At 38.5% G+C, this 24,105-nt stretch overlaps 2 protein-coding genes across 2 annotated transcripts; both read left to right on the top strand.

Annotated features, from left to right (window-relative positions):
- The first annotated feature begins 285 nt into the window (after positions 1-285).
- Positions 286-13,675, top strand: LOC306875202 (uncharacterized protein). The gene is made up of 4 exons (XM_079425663.1): positions 286-328; positions 1,131-1,285; positions 5,352-6,470; positions 12,103-13,675. Exons 2-4 carry the CDS (start codon positions 1,231-1,233, stop codon positions 13,500-13,502), a joined length of 2,574 nt encoding a protein of 857 aa, XP_079281789.1. The 5' UTR covers positions 286-328; positions 1,131-1,230; the 3' UTR covers positions 13,503-13,675.
- Positions 13,676-15,221: 1,546 nt separating this feature from the next.
- LOC306874998 (uncharacterized protein) lies at positions 15,222-23,832 on the top strand. The gene is made up of 3 exons (XM_079425349.1): positions 15,222-15,253; positions 16,056-16,210; positions 21,773-23,832. Exons 2-3 carry the CDS (start codon positions 16,156-16,158, stop codon positions 23,551-23,553), a joined length of 1,836 nt encoding a protein of 611 aa, XP_079281475.1. The 5' UTR covers positions 15,222-15,253; positions 16,056-16,155; the 3' UTR covers positions 23,554-23,832.
- Positions 23,833-24,105: the final 273 nt, after the last annotated feature.

Here is a 24,105-nt window from a genome sequence, read left to right as displayed (position 1 = left end):
ATCTGGCCCATGTATGCATGCATCTATTTTAAATCAGCTGATAGACGACAATTTTATTCCTTTTCAGATTTATCCAGAACATTTCGGGGTCTTTCATCAAAAGAGTATAATATTGTAATTAATGTCAAAAACAAAAAACAAACAAAAAAACTTTGGGATCTTTGAGTAAGAACCCGCTTATGTTATTTTTAGCAATCCCTATGTTTGGTCTTTAATGGGCATAAAGAACAGTATATATAATTTATTCCTAATTATTAATAGTTGTCGGCTCACGTTGATGACGTCACCGCGGGCGCGCGCACGCAGCGTCGAGTTTTTCTGAGGTCAGGTAAACAGTTCATGGCGTTTCTCTCTTAGCTGTACATTAACAATGCTTTCTGTAACGTATTGTTTTCATTCGGTGCTATTTGTGCCTCTTTTCTGGCGTCTGCTATCTGAAATAAACATTTAGCCTAACCGACAACGACGTGAGGAACTATATGATGCTAAATATATACATTTAGTGTGTTTTCATATGTTCTTGTCTATGATTGTTTCGACGTTTGGAGCCATAATGGCATTGCTACTGAATACCTCTTGATCAAAAGTCAAAGTATGATATTCATCACGCTGGACCTTTTAAATCCATTAAGAGGTACATAAATATTAACATATAGATAAATAGTTTTGACTTCGTAAAATATTGTCTGGTCGTGCTCTTTCATTTTAAAGGAACGTAGTTTCTGTCTCTACAAAACAAGTTTATTTTCTGTTTTTATGACTATATGCAGTGACTGTAGTTGTAAATTGAACTACATTAGGTTCATAATACATATGCTGCTTTATGATCGTTATTTAACTGGTTAATGAAACAGTCTCGCATCTCCATGATGAGGCTAAATAAGAGCGAGTGTCACAATTAACTGCTGCTGAATAGCCTTTTCATGTCAAAAGTACATAATAATGTTAAAAATACATTGACTCACAGAAAAAATGTAAATATATAGAATATGTGAATTTGTTATAAAACATACATCTAGTTGGTTGGATATATAAAGACAAACAGCATGTTTAAAGTGTGTGAATTAATGAAAGCATCAATTTGATGATTCCTGTTGTATTTATGACTGACTTATGTTTGTTTTTGGCAGTTTTGCTCACAGTGAAGCTCCTCCCAAAGCAATTCACCAGTTAACGCTGAATATTTCCACAAGTAAAGACTACAGAGTTGGCGAACGAACATTGAAGAACATGACTGATCCAGAACCCTGCAGAATTAAACAGGAAGATACTGAAGAACCAATAGGTTGGTGTTTACTCTTAATTTTTCAATAAAGTTCAATAAAAACTTCAAACAGGCCATCAGATTTATTGGTTTCAGTTAGAAATATCATAAGCGCTGTGAAATAATCAGTTAAAAGGGGTTTTCACACTTCATAGATATAAGAACTTAGTGTAGCGGAATTTGCAATATCCCATTAGGGATATGCCGGTATCATATGTTACGAATAATTGCTAATGCTTTTATCATGGTATACGGTATCATCACGATATTGAAATTTAGATATAAAAAGTGTTGTCATTAAGTATAACAGGTTTAATGACTTAACATTAACAATAAGCAATAGCTACATTTGCTACAGAAGTAATTAAACTTGGTTAAAAAATACAACTCTTACCCCCGGTTTCACAGACAAGGCTTAAACCTAATCCCAGACTAAAATCTAAATCTGAGCTGTTTCAACTAAAAGAAACTTGCTCCGACTGATCTTAAAATATATCAGTGCCTTTATTTTGTCTCAAAATGCACACCAGTAATGTTTTTTCTGAGGCACGTTTATAAAAATTACTTAAATGTCCTAATTTAACTATGGCCTAATCCTGGTTTAGTCTAAACCCTTTCTGTGAAACCAGGCCTTAATTTATGTTATCTCATTAAATAACACAGTTGCAACTTTTGATTTTAACATGTTATTAAATATTGGAATTACCTAAGATTAATGAATGTTAACAATAATTTTTCATTGACAGTTTCTTAACTAATGAATTAACTAATGTTAACTATAATGAAGCCCTAATGTAAGTGTGACCGAACGATAAAGAATCAAAACACTTTCAAATAATATATGATATACAATATCTTTGTAATCTCATCAGCTGACAGTGTAGACGCCTGACAAACGTTGTTGTTGTGATCATAGACTGTGGATGAGATTACACGCATGCTGCTTTTGCAAGGTTCAATGAAAACGTTTCAGCTTTTATTTTCCTTTACGCCCTGAAGAAGATATAACAGGTTCAGCAAGTTCGTCGAAATTATACATCCTCGATCACTTTTAATCAGTTTTGACGAAACTCCTCTCAGCTAGCACGTCTTTTCAAATTGACTAGTAGCCTTGTCACCTGAATACTGAATACAGCGCTGTGATTAGCTAAAATTGACTTATCTGTTACGGGGCTGACGAGACATGAGATGTGCAGATCCATATGCAAAGCTTTATTACAAAACATGGTCAGAAAACAGGCAGGGTCAGACAGGGGCAAACAGGTGTGGCAAGGGCAAGACACAGCAATCCGTGGAGCAAGCGTGGGTCGACGATCAGCGAACAGTTTCCAAAGGGGCAAGGCAGAGAGATAATCCAGTAGCGAAAGCAATAGTCCAAACGAGGAGCGAACAGAGTCCAAACGGCAGAGGCGAAGGGTAAATCCAGGAAACACGGGCAGGGTCAAACACGGCAGGAAAACAAGGCAAGACTATGACAATGGCTCTGTAAATTTGTTATCGCTAGGAGAGTGATAAATGCAAATAATACTCGGCAGTGAGCAAGAGCAAGTCCCAGGCTTAAATAGTGAGTGATGGTGATTGTGAAATGATAATCAGGTGTGGGCGAGATAGTGAACAGCTGTGCATGTCGTCAGTGAAAAGGATTATGGGAAATGGAGTCCAATGTGTTGTGAGTGAAAAAGTCATAGTGGTGAACGGGTGACCTCTAGTGGTGGTTAATCGGGAGAGCATGGACCAGATTCGTGACATTATCGGCTTCTGTTCACAAACATCAAGGGTGCTTGTCGACTTCTGCAATAAAAAGTGAACTCGCGTTGCCTTGAAAGTGGACAATACCAGCTTTTTTGACAAAACGTGTTTAGGGTTCAGATTGTGCGATATGTGGAGAATAATGCACGACACTTTCTGCAAATAAACTCTTCAAATGTTCAGCTAATTGTCAGCCTCTTACATGTATGCTTCTCGTAAACAATTAGCGGGTATGCATATGAACACCTTTTTAATGAGCAGGGTAGAATAATCATGGCTGATAGTAAGACATGCAAACTTAAAAGTAAACCAAACAGTTGTTACTTTTTGCCCAACTTGCTAATGAAAACAAGTATATAATCAAAGGAAAGTTAGGAGTTGGGATAACCTCCAAAACCAAAAAAGATTCTTGGGAAAATGTGTGGAAATAAATGCAGTGTGTTTGTAAAATGTTTACGTTCTGAGGCAGATTGCCGGCAACAGCCATTTTATCCCTGCTGAAAACAAACAAACAATAGAAGCAATCACAAAAGTTTTAATGGTTTTACTGGTTATAATGGGAATTGTACTGGTTTTATTGGTAACTGTAATGTTGCCTGTTGGACTCTATTGGAATTGGTCGCCTTCTATTGGTGGCTTGGAACATGGTTTTAATGGATAAAAGTTGATGGTTTGTAATAGTATTTGTAGTGGAAACCATTAGAATTTCTATGATGGCTTGCATTGTTTTTTTTGTTTTTTTCAGCAGGGAGGATAGTTTGTGATTTGGTCTTAGTGGTTTAGGTATCCTTACTCCTAATGTTTCACAGATTTAGGAGCTAGTTTTAACACTAAAACCACTCTGTGAAATACTCTTAGAGCAAAAAAATGTAGGAGCCCTAAATTTAGGATTGACATTTGATTTTCTTTTTTTTCTTTCTTTTTTTCTTCTCCTAAATTGGCAAGTTATGAGCTACTTTTAGCCTTAAGATGTTTTGTGAATATGGGCCCAGGAGTCAAAGTTGAAGTTCAGTAGGTTGACAGAGTTTACACAGAGTTTACTGAAGACAAATATCTCCACACTTCCATAGGCCTTAGAAAATGAGTAAGAGGATCCAGCCTCAAACTCACTTCGAATACAGAAATACTTAAAAGTAATGTGACACACCATGTTCTGTGTACGTAAGGATCTCTAGTAAGGGTCACATGTGAGTTATAAATTCCACAAGGTTCTCCAGATGAGGGAAGGTGAGGAAGATTAAGCGTATATATTAAATAAAAGTAAATAAGGTAATCCATATAATGAGATAACAGACACAAACAAAACTGCTTGTAGGCATAAACACAAACAGTACCTGACAATTAACGAAAAGAAATGAGGAACTTAAGTACACAATGACAATGAACTTATGTTTGACTGGAAAATGAATAACCATAGCAACTAATGACTGGCGGGAACAGGAATCCGGTAACTAAGACAAACAACAAAATGAAACCAACTAAAAATCCATGAAGATGAAAGTAAACAATGCGAACTGTTCCGAGATGAGGAAAACACCAATTCATGAGCTGATCAGCCAAACTGAACATAGTGTGTGTGACGAATGGTGAATATCGGTTGTGTTCTCTCCAGCGGGGGCGGGGCGAGCGTGGTGGAGGCGGAGCTCAGCTAGACAATTTTATCGCAATATTTTTTAACTCGAATATTGATGAGATATTTTTACATATCGCCCAGCCCTAGTGCGCACTTCGCTTTAGAACACGCAGTGCAAACAGACTATATGCTTAATTGAGCCACAGTCTTTTGCTTTTTGATATCAAAAAGCCATATCACACTTTTGATTTTAGTTTGACAGATGCTTTCCCAAAGCAATAGTGCGAAACTACGTTAGAGACTTTTTATGTATAAATAATATCAGGGTAACTTTCCATGAAATAGGTACAAAATGGAGCCTAAGTCTCAATTTCCTGTTGGTTTTCAATGAATCAGAGGAGGTTTGAGAAACATTTACTGATTGCAAGCTTCAGGGAGTCTGCCAATTTATTTATTTTTTTACATATATTTATATAACATTTTACAACCCTGACATATAAAATGTTCTTAAACACATTCAATAGCTCTCCGTACAAAAAAAAGTGATTTGTGCCTGTATTGAATTAAAAGTAATTGGATGATCAATGTACCTAATTCAAATGAATGCATCAAAATGTTCATACTTTCTACTAGTATGTCAGGGTTCTCATATCCTTCTCCTATAAGTTTTTTTGATGTTTTTTATAATATTTATTTATTTATTTTTATGAAAATCACACTTTTGAACCCTTTTAACTTTTTTGCTTTCATTCTTGCTTTTTTTAGGCCTGTTAGAAGTGAAAAAGGAGATTGAAGAACTGACTGAAGTGGAAGAGAAACATCATGTCAAAACTGAAGAAAGATCCTTGAGTCCCTCATTGAACAAAATATGTTTCACTTGCCCTCAGTGTGGCAAGAGTTTCTCATGTAAGCAAAATCTTGATCTTCACATTAAATTTCATCGTGGAGGGAAGCCGTATGCATGTGAGCAGTGCGATAATATTTTCACAATTAAAGGGAACCTTAATGAACACATGAAAATTCACACTGCAGAGAAGCTACACATCTGTGATCAGTGTGGGAAGAGTTTCCCACAAAGACGACACCTCGATGAACATAAGAAAATCCACACTCTGGTGAAGCCATACACATGTGATCAATGTGGGAAGAGTTTCTTATTTAAAGGAAACCTTGACGAACATATGAGGATCCACACTGGAGAGAAGCCGCACAAATGTGATCAATGTGGGAAGAGTTTCACACAAAAAAGAAACCTTAATGTACACATGAAAATCCACACTGGAGAAAAACTTCTCACATGCGATCAAAGTGGGAAGAGTTTCACACAAAAAGCAGCCTTTAATGATCACATGAAAATCCACACTAGAGAGAAGCCACACATGTGTGATCAGTGTGGGAAGAGTTTCACTCAAAAAGGAGCCCTTAATGAACACATGAAAATCCACACTGGAGAAAAACCACACACCTGTGATCAGTGTGGGAAGAGTTATGCACGAAAAGGAGCGCTTAATGATCACATTAAAATCCACACTGGAGAAAAACCACACACCTGTGATCAGTGTGGGAAGAGTTATGCACGAAAAGGAGCGCTTAATGATCACATTAGAATCCACACTGGAGAAAAACCACACACCTGTGATCAGTGTGGGAAGAGTTATGCACGAAAAGGAGCGCTTAATGATCACATTAAAATCCACACTGGAGAGAAGCCGTACACATGTGATCAATGTGGGAAGAGTTTCCCATTTAAAGGAAACCTTGACGGACATATGAGGATCCACACTGGAGAGAAGCCGCACAAATGTGATCAATGTGGGAAGAGCTTTGCACAAAAAGGAAACCTTAATGTACACATGAAAATCCACACTGCAACAGAACAAATAGGTTGGTGTTTATTCTTGATTGTTCATTAATGATGCTAAAGAACATTAAGGTTATAAAACTTAGACCAGTTCATCAGTGGTAATGGTGAATTCATGATTTGGTTGAAAAAATTATGAGAGCTGTAAAACAGTAGCACATAATATATGGGACACTTTCCATGAACTAGATACCAAATGGAGCCTGAAACTCAAGTCACCTTTAATTCTATAGTGCTTTACACAATACAGATTGCTTCAAAGCAGCTACAAAATAGTAACAATTTATTCTTCTTGCTGGTAGATTAGATAAACCAATACTCATGATTTGTTTGTTTCATCAAGTTTTAAACTCTTCATGTTTGACCAATCCCCAAAGGGGTTCTGACCATTTTGACATTGTCTTTAGTTCAGGGTGCTTTTTTTAAAAGTTTTCCTAGAATTGATTTTACCTAGAATTTTACCTAGAATTGATTTTAGCTGAAACTGTGGTCCTTGGTGATTTAGTAATTTAAGAAAAGAAAGTTACATTAACTGTGAACACTGTGAATCCATTGTAAGCGTAATACAAGTAATATTCATATGTTATTTAAAGAAATAGTTTCATTTAGTTCAAAGGGAATCATTTATGATTTTATAGGGATTTGAACAGAATCAGTGTTACGGCGATTCACTGAACGAGCCGTATAACAAACTCTGCACTGGATATTAAAATACAAAATATAGTGAAAACACTATTAAACAGCATTGTAACTAGATCGGCAGATTAAGTCATTAACTTGTGAGCAGAAAACACAAGATACTTCTCTTTTCAATATAAATCAGATTTTATTTATATAAACCTAAGACATAAACCAATCTAACACATGAACACAAGCATTCACACATTCACATCTTGCAGGAAGAGAGAAAGTAAGGAAAGGATGAGTTTAATAGAAGGAAAATGTGAAATCCCAAGTTTACAGCAATATGTTCAATTGCATAGACCTGAACAACCCTTAATCACTTATTTAACCCTCGCTTTGAGTTTCTCAATGAGGCTAAGATTTATATTAAAGTCACCAATTCAGAACTTGGAGGCGTTACTTGCTTGCTTTGCCTGTGTAACGGGGTTGTGTCCTCGTTGCAGACAGGGGGATCCCCGAAGTGTCTGATTGGTTGAGAGTTCAGTAGTCTTTGAAGTGAGGTCTTGGGCGTTGGCTGAGGATGCGGAGTTGGTCTGGTCGAAGTTTGAAGCGAGTGCAGTCGGAGCTGGACTTTGTAGCAAACTTACATTAGAACACGAAACTCCACGGAAAGAAAATAAAGTTCAAGTTCAAGTTGAGCTTTATTGTCATTCCGCTACATGTGGGGACATACAGTGGAACGAAATGTCGTGCCTCGTAGGACCACGGTGCTACATAAATACAGACATACAACAATGAAGTAAAAAACACTATAAACCTATACACTACTAACCTACTGACAGATTTAACTATAAGTATACTATATATAAGTATTTACCCTATACAAACTAAAAGAATAAAGGATAAAAAAATACAACTATACGAATGCGTCACATAAATATTACCCTATACAAACTAAAAAATAGAAGATAAAAAATACAAACTATACGAATGCTTCACAAATACTGTACATGTGCAAAGAGAGACATTTGAGTCAGCAGCTGGTTGGGGAACAGTGCAGGATGATTTGTAGTGCATGAGCATGTAAACATACATATATTGCTGAGTCTTTTGTGAGATTGTGCACACGCGGCAGTGTGTGTAAGTGTCCATAGTGCACATAGTGTAAAGTGTCCATAGTGTGCATAGTGTAAAGTGTCCATAGTGCACATAGTGTAAAGTGTCCATAGTGCACATAGTGTAAAGTGTCCATAGTGCTCATAGAGGAGAGTGTGTTACTACAGGTGGTTTGTACAGGCCCATTCACCTGTGTGTAGCACACTTTGAATTGCACAAAAAAAAAAAAAAAAAAAAAAATTAAAGTTCCATACAGTTTTTCTTTGGTGTGGGGGGTGGTCCATGTTTCAGGAGGTAGGGGTTTGCATGGGGTTTCAGAGGGGGGCGGGGTGGTTTGAGTTCAGGGCTCTCACAGCCTGTGGGAAAAAGCTGTTGAGCAGTCTGGCGGAGCGGGCTCTGATGCTCCGGTACCGTCTTCCTGATGGTATGAGCTGGAAGAGACTGTGGGAGGGATGGGTGGAGTCCTTCACGATGCTGTTGGTTTTGCTGGAGCATCGTGTAAGGAAGATGTCCAGGATGGAGGGGAGAGGGGCACCGATGATCTTTGCAGCTGTGTTCACTGTCCGCTGGAGGGTCTTGCGGTCAGCAGCACTGCAGTTCCCGTACCAGACAGTGATGCAGCTGGTCAGCACACTCTCAATGGTGCCTCTGTAGAATGTGGTGAGGATGGGTGGAGGGAGACTTGCTCTTTTCAGCCTGCGGAGAAAGTGTAGGCGCTGTTGTGCCTTTTTGGAGAGTGACATGGTGTTGGTGGTCCAGGTGAGATCCTCTGTGATGTGCACCCCAGGAATTTAGTGCTGCTGACTCTCTCCACAGTCGAGCTGTCGATGGTCAGTGGGGGGTGGTCAACGGAGTTTCTTCTGAAGTCCATCACAACCTCCTTTGTCTACTCCACATTGAGGGACAGATTGTTTGTGCCACACCATTCAGCCAGCTGTGCCACTTCCTCTCTGTAGTGCGTTTCATCATTGTTGCTGATGAGACCTACCACTGTTGTGTCATCAGCAAACTTGATGATGTGGTTGGAGCTGAACTTGGCAGTGCAGTCGTGGGTCAGCAGTGTGAAGAGCAGCGGGCTGAGCACACAGCCTTGTGGGGCACCTGTGCTCAGTGTTGTAGTGCTCGAGGTGTTGTTGCCGACACGGACTGACTGAGGTCTTCCAGTTAGAAAGTCCAGGATCCAGTTACAAAGGGAATTGTTAAGGCCTAGCAGGTTTAGCTTATTTATGAGCTGTTGTGGGATTATTGTGTTGAATGCCGAGCTGAAGTCAATGAACAGCATTCTAACATAGGAGTCTTTATTTTCTAGGTGGGTAAGAGCCAGGTGGAGGGTGGAGGAAATTGCATCGTCCGTAGAGCGGTTTGGACGGTATGCAAACTGGAGCGGGTCGAGTGTGTTGGGGAGGCTGGTTTTGATGTTATGCATGACTAGCCTCTCAAAGCACTTCATCATGATTGGAGTCAGTGCTATGGGACGGTAGTCATTGAGACAGGACACAGGTGATTTCTTTGGTACTGGTATGATTGTTGTGGATTTGAGACATGTGGGGACGACTGCCTGGCTCAGCGAGGTGTTGAAGATATCTGTTAGGACATCTGTCAGCTGTGCAGCACAGTCTCTCAGAACACGGCCAGGTATGTTGTCAGCACCCGCAGCCTTGCGTGGGTTAATCCTAGATAGGGTCTTCCTTACGTCGGCTGGAGACAGACAGAGCGCCCGGTCGTTGGGAGGTGTGGGCAGTTTTTGTGCAGGTGTGTCATTCTGCATTTCAAACCGTGAATAAAAGTGGTTGAGTGCATCGGGGAGGGATGTGTCCTCATCACAGGCCTGTGGCGGGGGCTTGTAGTCAGCGATGGTCTGAATGGCTTGCCACAGGCTCCGTGTGTCTCTGCTGTCTGTGAAGTGGTTGTTGATTTTTTGGGCATATGACCGTTTAGCTTTTTTGATGCCACAGGACAGATTGTCTCTTGCTGTTTTGAGGGCTGCTTTATCTCCTGATCTGAATGCTTCATCTCTGGTCTTTAGCAGCCCACGAACCTCTGCTGTCATCCATGGCTTCTGGTATGCACGTGTGGTGATGGTCTTGGTGACTGTCACATCATCAGTGCACTTTTTGATGTAAGCAGTCACAGTTTCAGTGTACTCATTCAGGTCTGTGTGGTTGTTGTAGGTGGCTGCCTCTTTGAACATGTTCCAGTCTGTGTCCTGGAAGCAGTCCTGCAGTGCTGAGGTGGCATTGTCTGGCCATACTGTGATCTGCTTTTCAACCGGTCTTAAACTAAAGTAAAAGAATAAAAGGATGTAACGAGACTAGGTTGGTTTTAAAAAAAAAAAAAAAGTCGTGACGTATTGTCAAGTATGGTGACCCATACTCGAAATTGGTGCTCTGCGTTTAACCCATCCAAGTGCACACACACAGCAGTGAGTAGTGAACAAATGCACACACACACACACACACACACCGTGAACACACACCCGGAGCAGTGGGCAGCCATGCTGCAGCGCCCGGGGAGCAGTTGGGGGTTCGGTGCCTTGCTCAAGGGCACCTCAGTCGTGGTATTGAGGGTGGAGAGAGCGCTGCACATTCACTCCCCCCACCTACAATCCCTGCCGGCCGGGGACTCGAACCCGCAACCTTTCGATTACGAGTCCGACTCTCTAACCATTAGGCCACGACTTCCCCACGATGGTTTTCTTTCCATCGCGGTAGCAGCTGGCATGTGGGCCAGAGCACGCTCAAAGAGCAGCACGCGGTGGCAAAAGAGAAGAAGAGAGTAACTAAGAGACCATTTTTACGAAGAAGAGTGAGGGTGACAAGAGAGCGAGTGAAAGCGGGACAAGAGTTTTTAAACTCGGCTTTCAGACGTCCCATCTGGATGTCTTGACCAATTAGATACTGTCCTTGCTTGGGGTATTGCTTTGTTTCTCCACCCCTCTAATAAATCTGTTCAGTCAGAGGTCTGAACTTTACAGGCTCGTGCAAAGTATACCTTTTGAACATTGATTTCTATAACAAGACTATGATACATTTGACAAAGAATTGATTGGAAGAAACATTTAAAGCATGAATTTTCAAACTCGTACAAACTAAACATGAATATTAATCCTTCAGCTATTCAATACTTATTAAAAGCAAGACATACACAATGAGTGATTAAAACAAGGATATTAAAATCATATGTGGGGTTCTGCATAAAAATGTCCTTTTAAGATGATTTTATGGGCACATGAAAAAGAAAGTCTTTGTGTAGTTCTAAGGAGAACGAAGACATGTTCTTTAGACAAAGGAATTTTGGTTTGGTCTGTCTTCTATGTGTGGAGATCCGCCCAAGAGAGAGTCTGCATTTTCTATCACAGGCTTACATGTGACCATCAGTCTTGATTACTTGCAACAAATTTGACAGTCTCCTTCTTGAATTGGAATTATCAATAAGTGTTCTTTTGTCTCAGTGTTGCAAGCTGTTTGGTGAAAGAGGCTTGCTAATTAGGAGCCAGGAATCCGATTTATGGCGTTGTCCTGTTACACCTTTGAGGCCTCTCTGCATTCCAGCTCCTCAGGTTTCAATGTTCTGATGCATCTTAAAATTGTCTGATTCAGTCTCTGATATCCTACACCATCAAAGCTGTTTTCCTGTCTACCACCTGAGATTCTGCGATAGGCTCTAGCATCCCTGTGACCTTACATAGAACAAGCAGTTTGGAAACTGAATGGAAAAAGTGCTTAAATATTAGGGGGAAAATATTGGTAAATCCAAATAACGGCCAATCTCTAATATGAATGCATCAAAATAATCATTGTTTAGCAATTGACGTCTTCTGCTGTTACGTTAGGGTTTACTTTTATGTTCTTCCCCTTCACATTTCTCACTTTTTTTGTATGATTTACTGAAAATTTAATCTTTCTTTCATTTTAGACCAAACGGAAGAGAATGAAGAGAGTGAACAACTGAGTGAAGCGGAGGAGAAACATCATGTTGTTAAAACTAGAGAAAAATCTTTAAGTTTCTCACAGACTGAAAGTAATTTATTGAAAAGAAGAGCCAAAACATCTTTAACCTGCCCTCAGTGTGGAAAGAGTTTTTCATACAAACAAAGTCTTAATGTTCACATGAAAATCCACACTGGAGAGAAGATGAACACATGTGATCAATGCGGGAAGAGTTTCACACAAAAAGCAAGACTTAAAGAACACATGAGAATCCACACTGGAGAGAAGCCATACTCATGTGATCAGTGTGGGAAGAGTTTCAGAAAGGCAGACACTTTCAAATCACATCTGCGTTATCATTCTGGAAAAAGACCATATAACTGTGAACAGTGCGGTAAAGATTTTTTTAGGTCAGATTCCCTGAAGAACCACCTGAAAGTTCATAGACAGGAGAAGCCTCACATTTGTTCTTTGTGTGGAAAGAGTTTTAGTGAGCTGGCAGCATTAAAAAAACACCAGCAAAGACACAGCGGTGTGAAGAATCATATGTGCTTTGAGTGTGGGAATGTCTTTTTTGATAGTGCTCAACTGAGACGGCACCAGAGAACTCACACTGGAGAAAAACCTTACAAGTGTTCACACTGTGACAAGAGTTTCAGTCAGTCAGAAAATCTGAAAACACACGAGAGGGTCCATACTGGAGAGAAGCCGTACCCATGTGATCAGTGTGGGAAGAGTTTTGCCCGAAAAGGACACCTTAAGAGTCACATGAAAATCCACACTGGAGAGAAGCCATACTCATGTGATCAGTGTGGGAAGAGTTTCAGTGAGATAAACACCTTTAAATCACATCTGCGTTATCATTCTGGAAAAAGACCATATAACTGTGAACAGTGTGGTAAAGATTTTTTTAGGTCAGATGCCCTGAAGAACCACCTGAAAGTTCATACACAGGAGAAGCCTCACATTTGTTCTTTGTGTGGAAAGAGTTTTAGTGAGCTGGCAGCATTAAAAAAACACCAGAAAAGACACAGCGGTGTGAAGAATCATATGTGCTTTGATTGTGGGAATGTCTTTTTTGATAGTCCTCAACTGAGACGGCACCAGAGAACTCACACTGGAGAAAAACCTTACAAGTGTTCACACTGTGACAAGAGTTTCAGTCAGTCAGAGCATCTGAAAACACACGAGAGGGTCCATACTGGAGAGAAGCCGTACCCATGTGATCAGTGTGGGAAGAGTTTTGCCCGAAAAGGACGTCTTAAGGGTCACATGAAAGTCCACACTGGAGAGAAGCCGTATCACTGTTCTCAGTGTGGGAAAAGTTTCGCTTGGTTAAATTCTCTACTCAGTCATACAAAAGACAGATGTCTGAAATCAGATTAAGCAGTTCATCTTCAGATCCAGCACGTTTCAGTGCAATGCTTACATTAATCTTAGTCTTATAATTCAACAACATGTAGTTAATAATTCAGAAATGTAAATGCAGTTTTATGAATACTTGATATTAAAGCTTGTAAATGCCTAATAAATTATCTCACCTCACTGACTGAGACTGAAAGAGATGGCTGTCTGTCTGCATATCCAGTATCATATAAAAACCCCAAGTTGGTTTTAAATAGTGTCAAAATTTATTGACACTAAGCGATTCTTTTTTTCAGATTAACGCGTTAAAAATATTTTACGCAATTAACGCAGGGGCGGGGCTAGGGTTGGCCACCCCATTCACAACTGCTGCCTCTGTCTCTTTTTTCTTGAAAATGATTGCGTTTATTTAGATGCATAATGTCTTTATGACCAAATCAAACGGGAGACGTTTCAGACGCGTGCTTTAAAGTCGTCTCCGGGCCAGGCGCGAGTCAAACGAGCGCGTGAAAGATACTGTGCTCGTAGCGCGCGCTCTTCAAATACACGCACAAAAGGTGCTGGCGCGTGCTGTAACCTGTATCATTTCATTTCAAACAGCCAAAGAAAATATGTGAATGCAATGTCCCAGTTATGCCGTCAGTTAAGACATGAAGTTACCAAAAAGGCGATTAAAGCTGCCTGTGTGCATGCATGTGCGTCACATTTATGTCTCTGAAATGGTTTTAAAAACTGTCCTGAGGCACCCCAGCACTGCCTCCCTCATCTAAAACACCCGATTCAACTCGTCCGCTCATTAGTACAGACTTTTAAGACCTGACGTGGGTCAGGAAAGGTAAAGAGAGAAAATAAGATGCGTGTCAGATCCGCGTCACGTTCAGCAGCAACAGCTTTTACAGCAATAGCAGGCAAATAAACTAATAACCAGCTGCTGTGATGTCTATCAATCCAAGAACAAAAAAACAAAACAGGAAATCAATAACTTTTATTGCTTTAAGGGGTTCATCTATTCATTTTCTGTATATTTCTGCTGAAGGGCACAAGTATATGTCATTTATTATAATGGGTTCATGTGAAGATTGTTTTAAGTTCACTTAAATTAGAAGTTAAATCTAATGTTAAAATTGATAGCTCTCAATTATACTGTAATGCTGAATGGCTACAGTCAATGGTTAAATATTTTATAGAGACATCAGTAGTATTGATATCAGTGATAATATCAATAATGCAATTAAAGAAATATTAAAAATATACCGTCTTTATGTTGTTTGTAAATTGTACATTTGAAGATTGAATGTGAAATTATTGCAATATAAAAGTACATTTAAAAACTTCAATGTTAGGTGGCGACTAATTTTAGAAAAATGTGCGATTTTTAATCGATTGACAGCACTAGTTTTAAAGCATTATACAGAAGTTATGAGAGTAAGCAGTGAAAGTGAAAGTGAAAATCTGGCCCATGTATGCATGCATCTATTTTAAATCAGCTGATAGACGACAATTTTATTCCTTTTCAGATTTGTCCAGAACATTTCGGGGTCTTTCATCAAAAGAGTATACGTTAATATTGTAATTAATGTCAAAAACAAAAAAACTTTGGGATCTTTGAGTAAGAACCCGCTTATGTTATTTTTAGCAATCCATATGTTTGGTCTTTAATGGGCATAAAGAACAGTATATATAATTTATTCCTAATTATTAATTGTTGTCGCCTCACGTTGATGACGTCACCGCGGGCGCGCGCACGCAGCGTCGAGTTTTTCTGAGGTCAGGTAAACAGTTCATGGCGTTTCTCTCTTAGCTGTACATTAACAAAGCTTTCTGTAACGTATTGTTTTCATTCGGTGATATTTGTGCGTCTTTTCTGGCGTCTGCTATCTGAAATAAACATTTAGCCTAACCGACAACGACGTGAGGAACTATATGATGCTAAATATATACATTTAGTGTGTTTTCATATGTTCTTGTCTATGATTGTTTCGACGTTTGGAGCCATAATGGCATTGCTACTGAATACCTCTTGATCAAAAGTCAAAGTATGATATTCATCACGCTGGACCTTTTAAATCCATTAAGAGGTACATAAATATTAACATATAGATAAATAGTTTTGACTTCGTAAAATATTGTCTGGTCGTGCTCTTTCATTTTAAAGGAACGTAGTTTCTGTCTCTACAAAACAAGTTTATTTTCTGTTTTTATGACTATATGCAGTGACTGTAGTTGTAAATTGAACTACATTAGGTTCATAATACATATGCTGCTTTATGATCGTTATTTAACTGGTTAATGAAACAGTCTCGCATCTCCATGATGAGGCTAAATAAGAGCGAGTGTCACAATTAACTGCTGCTGAATAGCCTTTTCATGTCAAAAGTACATAATAATGTTAAAAATACATTGACTCGCAGAAAAAATGTAAATATATAGAATATGTGAATTTGTTATAAAACATACATCTAGTTGGTTGGATATATAAAGACAAACAGCATGTTTAAAGTGTGTGAATTAATGAAAGCATCAATTTGATGATTCCTGTTGTATTTATGACTGACTTATGTTTGTTTTTGGCAGTTTTGCTCACAGTGAAGCTCCTCCCAAAGCAATTCACCAGTTAACGCTGAATATTTCCACAAGTAAAGACTACAGAGTTGGCGAACGAACATTGAAGAACATGACTGATCCAGAACCCTGCAGAATTAAACAGGAAGATACTGAAGAACCAATAGGTTGGTGTTTACTCTTAATTTTTCAATAAAGTTCAATAAAAACTTCAAACAGGCCATCAGATTTATTGATTTCAGTTAGAAATATCCTCAGCGCTGTGAAATAATCAGTTCAAAGGGGTTTTCGCACTTCATAGATATAAGAACTTAGTGTAGCGGAATTTGCAATATCCCATTAGGGATATGCCGGTATCATATGTTACGAATAATTGCTAATGCTTTTATCATGGTATACGGTATCATCACGATATTGAAATTTAGATATAAAAAGTGTTGTCATTAAGTATAACAGGTTTAATGACTTTTTCTTATAAATAAAATAATGGAACATTTAAAAACAGTAAAGCAATTAGGGCCGGGACTTTAACGCGTTAATTTAGATTAATTAATTACACAAAAATAACGCGTTAAATTTTTTTAACGCATTTTAATCGCACTTATTTTTGCACCGCGGAACGTTTCTCACTGGATGAGTTTCGGCGGACCGATTATACTGGAGCACCTACTGGCGTTCAGACGAAAGACGCAAAGAACGGACTTGCGTTCTCGTGGAGACCGGTCTTGCCTATGAGGCGCCGGGCTTGACAAAAGTCAAGCGAACACGGGGAGAGTGCGCGAGAGAGAGCTTCCTTGGAAGAACGAACTCGGAAGGACACGAGAACACAGAACGCACACTTATGAGAACTGAGATGTAACTTACTGCGTTCCTGCTTAACTGACCGCATAGTCTCAGCATAAGAAACGGCCAATGAACAATCAATATTACCAAATGTCATAACTTATTAAAACATTTCATACTATTATAGATATTACTTTCATATAATTGTATTGTGTTTTATTTTACAGCGTTATATGTTTTACTGTTAAGATGAATTTTAATATGCCAATAAAAATGGAGACTTTCCCGGGTCTTATAACTTTATTAAAATTAACCAAAACAAAACGATAAATGTTTACTTTTTTTTTTTTTTTTAACAGGGACAATGCAGTATAACATTGCTACAATTTCATGCAGCCGATGCTCTACATATAGGCTTCTAGCCGGAGGCTAATTTGCAGCCCCAGTCCCTGGTTGGGCTAAAAAAAAAACACAAATGAAATAAAATAAAATAAACAACTAAAACTATGTACCACCATCAATGTTCACATATCTGCTTTTGTTTGAACCACTTTTTCAGTTTTGTTTGAAAAATATTCAACTGTTTGCATTTTCAATTCAGCTGACAGGCTGTTCCATAACAACGTTGAACTGAAAATGTAGATTGTGCAAATTTAGTTTTTCTCTGTGGTATTATACAGTTCTGTGTAGTTGCACCTCTTGTAGCGATCCCCTTACTACTCTGTTTTGATATTAATTTGCATATAACTTTTGGCGCAAGATTATTTAAACATTTAAAAAACATTTTAATAAAAGATGAATTTATAAAAATTTTAAAACTAAGCAAACTATATTTTTGTAAAATGCTACAGTGATGCCATCTGGTTGGTTTCTTATCCAAAACTTTTAGTGTTTGTTTATATAGGGATCTGACAGGTTTAATAGTCAGTTGAGAAACCTGACTCCAGACAGTCACACAGTAAGATAAATGTGATAAAATCATTGCATGCATGTATAACTTGGCTGCTTTCAAGGATATATATGGTCTAATCATGTAAAAACAATTCAGATTTGTTTTGATTGTTCTACATAGCTTCTTAACATGCATATCAAATTTCAACTTGAAGAGCCGTTAAGTATTTGTGAGAGCGACTTTAAAGCTTACAGGCTTCCGTACACCGGCCACCCACAGCGTTTTCTGGGATTTCTAACGGCTCGATTCTCTCAAGTCTGCACTCGATGCATCCTCAGTTTCAAGAACATATCCGGGCACTTTCATGCATTCTCTGTACTTGCGTTCTTGAGAATTGGAACTGAACTTCGACGGTTAATGATGACGTAGAACGAGAACACAAGTACGCAAGATCGCTGAAGAACGCATATTGAGAAACAGCCAAAAACAAACCACAGTGAACATGGACAAAGAAGCTGATGAGACCGCTTTGGTTGGCCCTGTGGATGGGAAATTTAAAAATCCATATAAAAAAACTTGCTTCTCACTGTTCTCAGGTCAAATATTTATATGCGATTAAAATGCGATTAATTTCGATTAATTAATTACAAAGCCTCTAATTAATTAGATTAATTTTTTTAATCGAGTCCCGGCCCTAAAAGCAATACACAATAAAGTTAAACATTTTATACAGATTAAAGTGCAAAAGAATTATAAAGACCAATAGGTGTCTCTATAAGATCTCATTAGTTAATGCATTAACATTAACAATAAGCAATAGCTACATTTGCTACAGAAGTAAAGGTAAACTTGGCAACTTTTGATTTTAACAACATGTTATTAAATATTGGAATTACCTAAGATTAATGAATGTTTAAAATAATTTTTCATTGGCAGTTTCTTAACTAATGAATTAACTAATGTTAACTATAATGAAGCCCTAATGTAAGTGTGACCGAACGATAAAGAATCAAAACACTTTCAAATAATATATGATATACAATATCTTGGTAATCTCATCAGCTGACAGTGTAGACACCTGACAAACGTTGTTTTTGTGATCATAGACTGTGGATGAGATTACACGCATGCTGCTTTTGCAAGGTTCAATGAAAAAGTTTCATCTTTTATTTTCCTTTACGCCCTGAAGAAGATATAACAGGTTCAGCAAGTTCGTCGAAATTATACATCCTCGATCACTTTTAATCAGTTTTGACGAAACTCCTCTCAGCTAGCACGTCTTTTCAAATTGACTAGTAGCCTTGTCACCTGAATACTGAATACAGCGCTGTGATTAGCTAAAATTGACTTCTCGGCTTCTGTTCACAAACATCAAGGGGCTTGTCGACTTCTGCAATAAAAAGTGAACTCGCGTTGCCTTGAAAGTGGACAATACCAGCTTTTTTGACAAAACGTGTTTAGGGTTCAGATCGTGCGATATGTGGAGAATAATGCACGACACTCAGTTCATTTTTTTAAAGTTTTTTAAAAAGGTTTTTTGCAAATAAACTCTTCAAATGTTCAGCTAATTGTCAGCCTCTTACATGTATGCTTCTCGTAAACAATTAGCGGGTATGCATATGAACACCTTTTTAATGAACATGGTAGAATAATCATGGCTGATAGTAAGACATGCAAACTTAAAAGTAAACCAAACAGTTGTTACTTTTTGCCCAACTTTCTAATGAAAACAAGTATATAATCAAAGGAAAGTTAGGAGTTGGGATAACCTCCAAAACCAAAAAAGATCCTTGGGAAAATGTGTGTGGAAATAAATGCAGTGTGTTTACGTTCTGAGGCAGATTGCCATTTTATCCCTGCTGAAAACAAACAAACAATAGAAGCAATCACAAAAGTTGTAATGGTTTTACTGGTTATAATGGGAATTGTATTGGTTTTATTGGTAACTGTAATGTTGTCTGTTGGACTCTACTGGAATTGGTCGCCTTCTATTGGTGGCTTGGAACATGGTTTTAAATGGATAAAAGTTCCATTAGAATTTCTATGATGGCTTGTATTGTTTTTTTTTTCAGCAGGGAGGATAGTTTGTGATTTGGTCTTAGTGGTTTAGGTGTCGATGTTCCTAAACTTGTTCGATGTACATCAGCGCCACGCAGATCGATCGATCGGCAAACAACACACTAAAGCACTGCGAGAGCAATCCAAAAGCATAAAGAGCCGTCTGCTTTCCAGTCGCTCCCGCAGCACCCCGATATGCCTCGCACCGAACGGTCCGCGCAGCGCCGATCTATCCCGGACAAGCCTAAACAAACTATCAGCAATGGCGGACATTGCGGTGCTATTTGATGTTCATGGCGTTGCGAACCTACATCGGCATCCAAACACGGCGAATCAAACGTGTTAGCGTTTAGCTGCTATTTCAAATATGGCGGTCCAAGTTTCTGTTCGTCTTGTTGGTCACGGTAACCCCGCCCCCAGCCCCTGACGCAAGCGGTTCTTCCTTCTAGCCCAGCAATGTTTTGGTGCTACTTACGAACCGCTTTTCCTGGTTCGGAGCTGGTTCTTTGGATGTCGAAAAACAAAGAACCGGTTCGAAACTAGGCTCTGGCTCTGAACCAGCACTGGAACTGCTTAGGTGGAAAAGGGGTATAAGAGGATCCAGCCTCAAACTCACTTCGAATACAGAAATACTTAAAAGTAATGTGACACACCATGTTCTGTGTACGTAAGGAACTCTAGTAAGGGTCACATGTGAGTTATAAATTCCACAAGGTTCTCCAGATGAGGGAAGGTGAGGAAGATTAAGCGTATATATTAAATAAAAGTAAATAAGGTAATCCATATAATGAGATAACAGACACAAACGAAACTGCTTGTAGGCATAAACACAAACTGAAACACAAACAGTACCTGACCATTAACAAAAGGAAATGAGGAACTTAAGTACACAATGACAATGAACTTATGTTTGACTGGAAAATGAATAACCATAGCAACTAATGACTGGCGGGAACAGGAATCCGGTAACTAAGACAAACAACAAAATGAAACCAACTAAAAATCCATGAAGATGAAAGTAAACAAAGTGAACTGTTCTGAGATGAGGAAAACACCAATTCATGAGCTGATCAGCCAAACTGAACATAGTGTGTGTGACGAATGGTGAATATCGGTTGTGTTATCTCCAGCGGGGGCGGGGCGAGCGTGGTGGAGGCGGAGCTCAGCTAGACAATTTTATTGCAATATTTTTTAACTCTATTATTGATGAGATATTTTTACATATCGCCCAGCCCTAGTACCTACTTCGCTTTAGAACACGCAGTGCAAACAGACTATATGCTTAATTGAACCACAGTCTTTTGCTTTTTGATATCAAAAGGCCATATCACACTTTTAGTTTGACAGATGCTTTCCCAAAGCAATAGTGCAAAACTACGTTAGAGACTTTTTATGTTTTTAGGAGCAGTTTTAAAATATTTTTGGTTAATTTTGTAACTGTGGCTGCAAAGATTAGACTATGGCGGTCTGCCACATTGTAGGAAATTAATGGGAAACACTGATTCATTGATATTTGTTCAATATAAACCAAAATCTCTTTTGCAGCTTTAAAGCAAATAATATCAGGGTAACTTTCCATGAAATAGGTACAAAATGGAGCCTAAGTCTCAATTTTCTGTTGGTTTTCAATGAATCAGAGGAGGTTTGAGAAACATTTACTGATTGCAAGCTTCAGGGAGTCTGCCAATTTATTTATTTTTTTACATATATTTATATAACATTTTACAACCCTGACATATAAAATGTTCTTAAACACATTCAATAGCTCTCCGTACAAAAAAAAGAAGTGATTTGTGCCTGTATTGATTTAAAAGTAATTGGATGATCAATGTACCTAATTCAAATGAATGCATCAAAATGTTCATACTTTCTACTAGTATGTCAGGGTTCTCATATCCTTCTCCTATAAGTTTTTTTGAGGTTTTTTTATATTATTTATTTATTTTTATGAAAATCACACTTTTGAACCCTTTTGCTTTCATTTTTGCTTTTTTAGGCCTGTTAGACGTGAAAAGGGAGATTGAAGAACTGACTGAAATGGAAGAGAAACATCATGTCAAAACTGAAGAAAGATCCTTGAGTCCCTCATTGAACAAAATATGTTTCACTTGCCCTCAGTGTGGAAAGAGTTTCTCATGTAAGCAAAATCTTGATCTTCACATTAAATTTCATCGTGGAGGGAAGCCGTATGCATGTGAGCAGTGCGATAAGATTTTCACAATAAAAGGGAACCTTAATGAACACATGAAAATTCACACTGCAGAGAAGCTACACATCTGTGATCAGTGTGGGAAGAGTTTCCCACAAAGACGAAACCTCGATGAACATAAGAAAATCCACACTCTGGTGAAGCCATACACATGTGATAAATGTGGGAAGAGTTTCCCATTTAAAGGAAACCTTGACGAACATATGAGGATCCACACTGGAGAGAAGCCGCACAAATGTGATCAATGTGGGAAGAGCTTTGCACAAAAAGGAAACCTTAATGTACACATGAAAATCCACACTGGAGAGAAACTTCTCACATGCGATCAAAGTGGGAAGAGTTTCACACAAAAAGCACCCTTTAATGATCACATGAAAATCCACACTAGAGAGAAGCCACACATGTGTGATCAGTGTGGGAAGAGTTTCACTAAAAAAGGAGCCCTTAATGAACACATGAAAATCCACACTGGAGAAAAACCACACACCTGTGATCAGTGTGGGAAGAGTTATGCACGAAAAGGAGCTCTTAATGATCACATTAAAATCCACACTGGAGAGAAGCCGTACACATGTGATCAGTGTGGGAAGAGTTTCAGAAAATCAAGTGTTTTTAAAGTACATCTGCTTACTCATTCTAGAGAAAGACTGTATAACTGTGACCAGTGCAATAAAAAGTTTTTTAGGCCAGATTTTCTGAAGGACCACATGAAAATTCATGCAAAGGTGAAGCCTTTTGTATGTTATTTGTGTGGAAAAAGTTTTACCCAGATGGGTGCATTAAAACTACACCAGAAAAGACACAGCGGTGTGAAGGATCATGTTTGCTCTGAGTGTGGGAAGACTTTTTTTACAGATGGTGCACTGAAAGTGCATCAGACAGTTCACACCAGAGAAACACCTTACAAGTGTTCATACTGTGACAAGAGATTCAAACGGTCTGAATATCAGAAAATACACGAGAGGATCCACACTGGAGTTAAACTATATGCATGTGATCAGTGCGGGAAGAGCTTCAGACTAAAAGGAACCCTCAGCGAACACATGCAGATCCACACTGGAGAGAAGCTGCACACATGTGATCAATGTGGGAAGAGTTTCAGAAAATCAAGTGTTTTTAAAGTACATGTGCGCACTCATTCTAGAAAAAGACTGTATAACTGTGACCAGTGCAGTAAAATATATTTTAGGGCAGACTCCCTGAAGGACCACCTGAAAGTTCATTCAAAAGAGAGGCCTCATGTGTGTTCTTTGTGTGGAAAGGGTTTTAGTAAAATGGATATATTAAAATCACACCAGAAAAGACACAGCGGTGTGAAGGATCATGTTTGCTCTGAGTGTGGGAAGACTTTTTTTACAGACGGTGAACTGAAAGTGCACAGGACCGTTCACACTAGAGAAACACCTTACAAGTGTTCACACTGTGACAAGAGATTCAAACGGACAATATATCTAAAAATACATGAGAGGATTCACACTGGAGAGAAGCCGTATCACTGCCATTCATGTGGGAAGAGATTCACTCAATTATCTTCTTTACTCTTTCATAAAAAAAGATGCAAGTCATAAATTACAGTAAGTTCAAGTTCTGATCTTCCAGGTGTGGTGCTGTAAAGGGCTGCATCAAACGATTATTTTGATAATCAATTAATTAAATATTAGAAAAATTAATCGATTGATCCTTGATTATTTCTGAGATTAATCAGTAGGCTTTGATCAATTATTCAGCTTTTGCAGTTATTAAAAATGTTGAGATATACCCATTCTAACTAATAAATAAAACAAGGAAACCACTCCAGTTTTTGAAAATGTCTTTTTAATAAACTTGAAGTAAACAGAATTGACTTTCAGGTTTTCTGTCCTCCTTGATTTCATTTGATACAACGCATGCAAATGAAGTATGCAGGTATAGGAACCCACCCCAGAGTGTAGAGTTTCACTAGTCCTTATCCAATCAGCTGACTGTTCAAAGAATGGGACGGGGCACCAAGGGCCATTAAAGAAATCAGATGAGTCTTATTTGACAATAAAGAGAACAGGAACTGGCATAAACCTCTTGCTAGAAACTTTGCTTAACAGAATCATTCATTCAGTGTCATCATCTTTACCTTGAATGTTAAA

Source organism: Barbus barbus, assembly GCF_936440315.1.
Source record: "Barbus barbus genome assembly, chromosome: 9".
Classification (NCBI taxonomy): domain Eukaryota; kingdom Metazoa; phylum Chordata; class Actinopteri; order Cypriniformes; family Cyprinidae; genus Barbus; species Barbus barbus.
Note: the sequence above shows the minus strand (reverse complement) of the source record. Positions and strands in the feature narration are given on the sequence as shown.

Excerpts from the sequence above, each read along its gene's own strand:
- LOC306875202 (XM_079425663.1), top strand. The coding sequence starts at position 1,231 with ATGACTGATCCAGAACCCTGCAGAATTAAACAGGAAGATACTGAAGAA. Across the intron at positions 1,286-5,351 it reads AGATACTGAAGAACCAATAG|GCCTGTTAGAAGTGAAAAAG; the intron begins GTTGGTGTTTAC and ends TGCTTTTTTTAG. Across the intron at positions 6,471-12,102 it reads CACTGCAACAGAACAAATAG|ACCAAACGGAAGAGAATGAA; the intron begins GTTGGTGTTTAT and ends CTTTCATTTTAG.
- LOC306874998 (XM_079425349.1), top strand. The coding sequence starts at position 16,156 with ATGACTGATCCAGAACCCTGCAGAATTAAACAGGAAGATACTGAAGAA. Across the intron at positions 16,211-21,772 it reads AGATACTGAAGAACCAATAG|GCCTGTTAGACGTGAAAAGG; the intron begins GTTGGTGTTTAC and ends TTGCTTTTTTAG.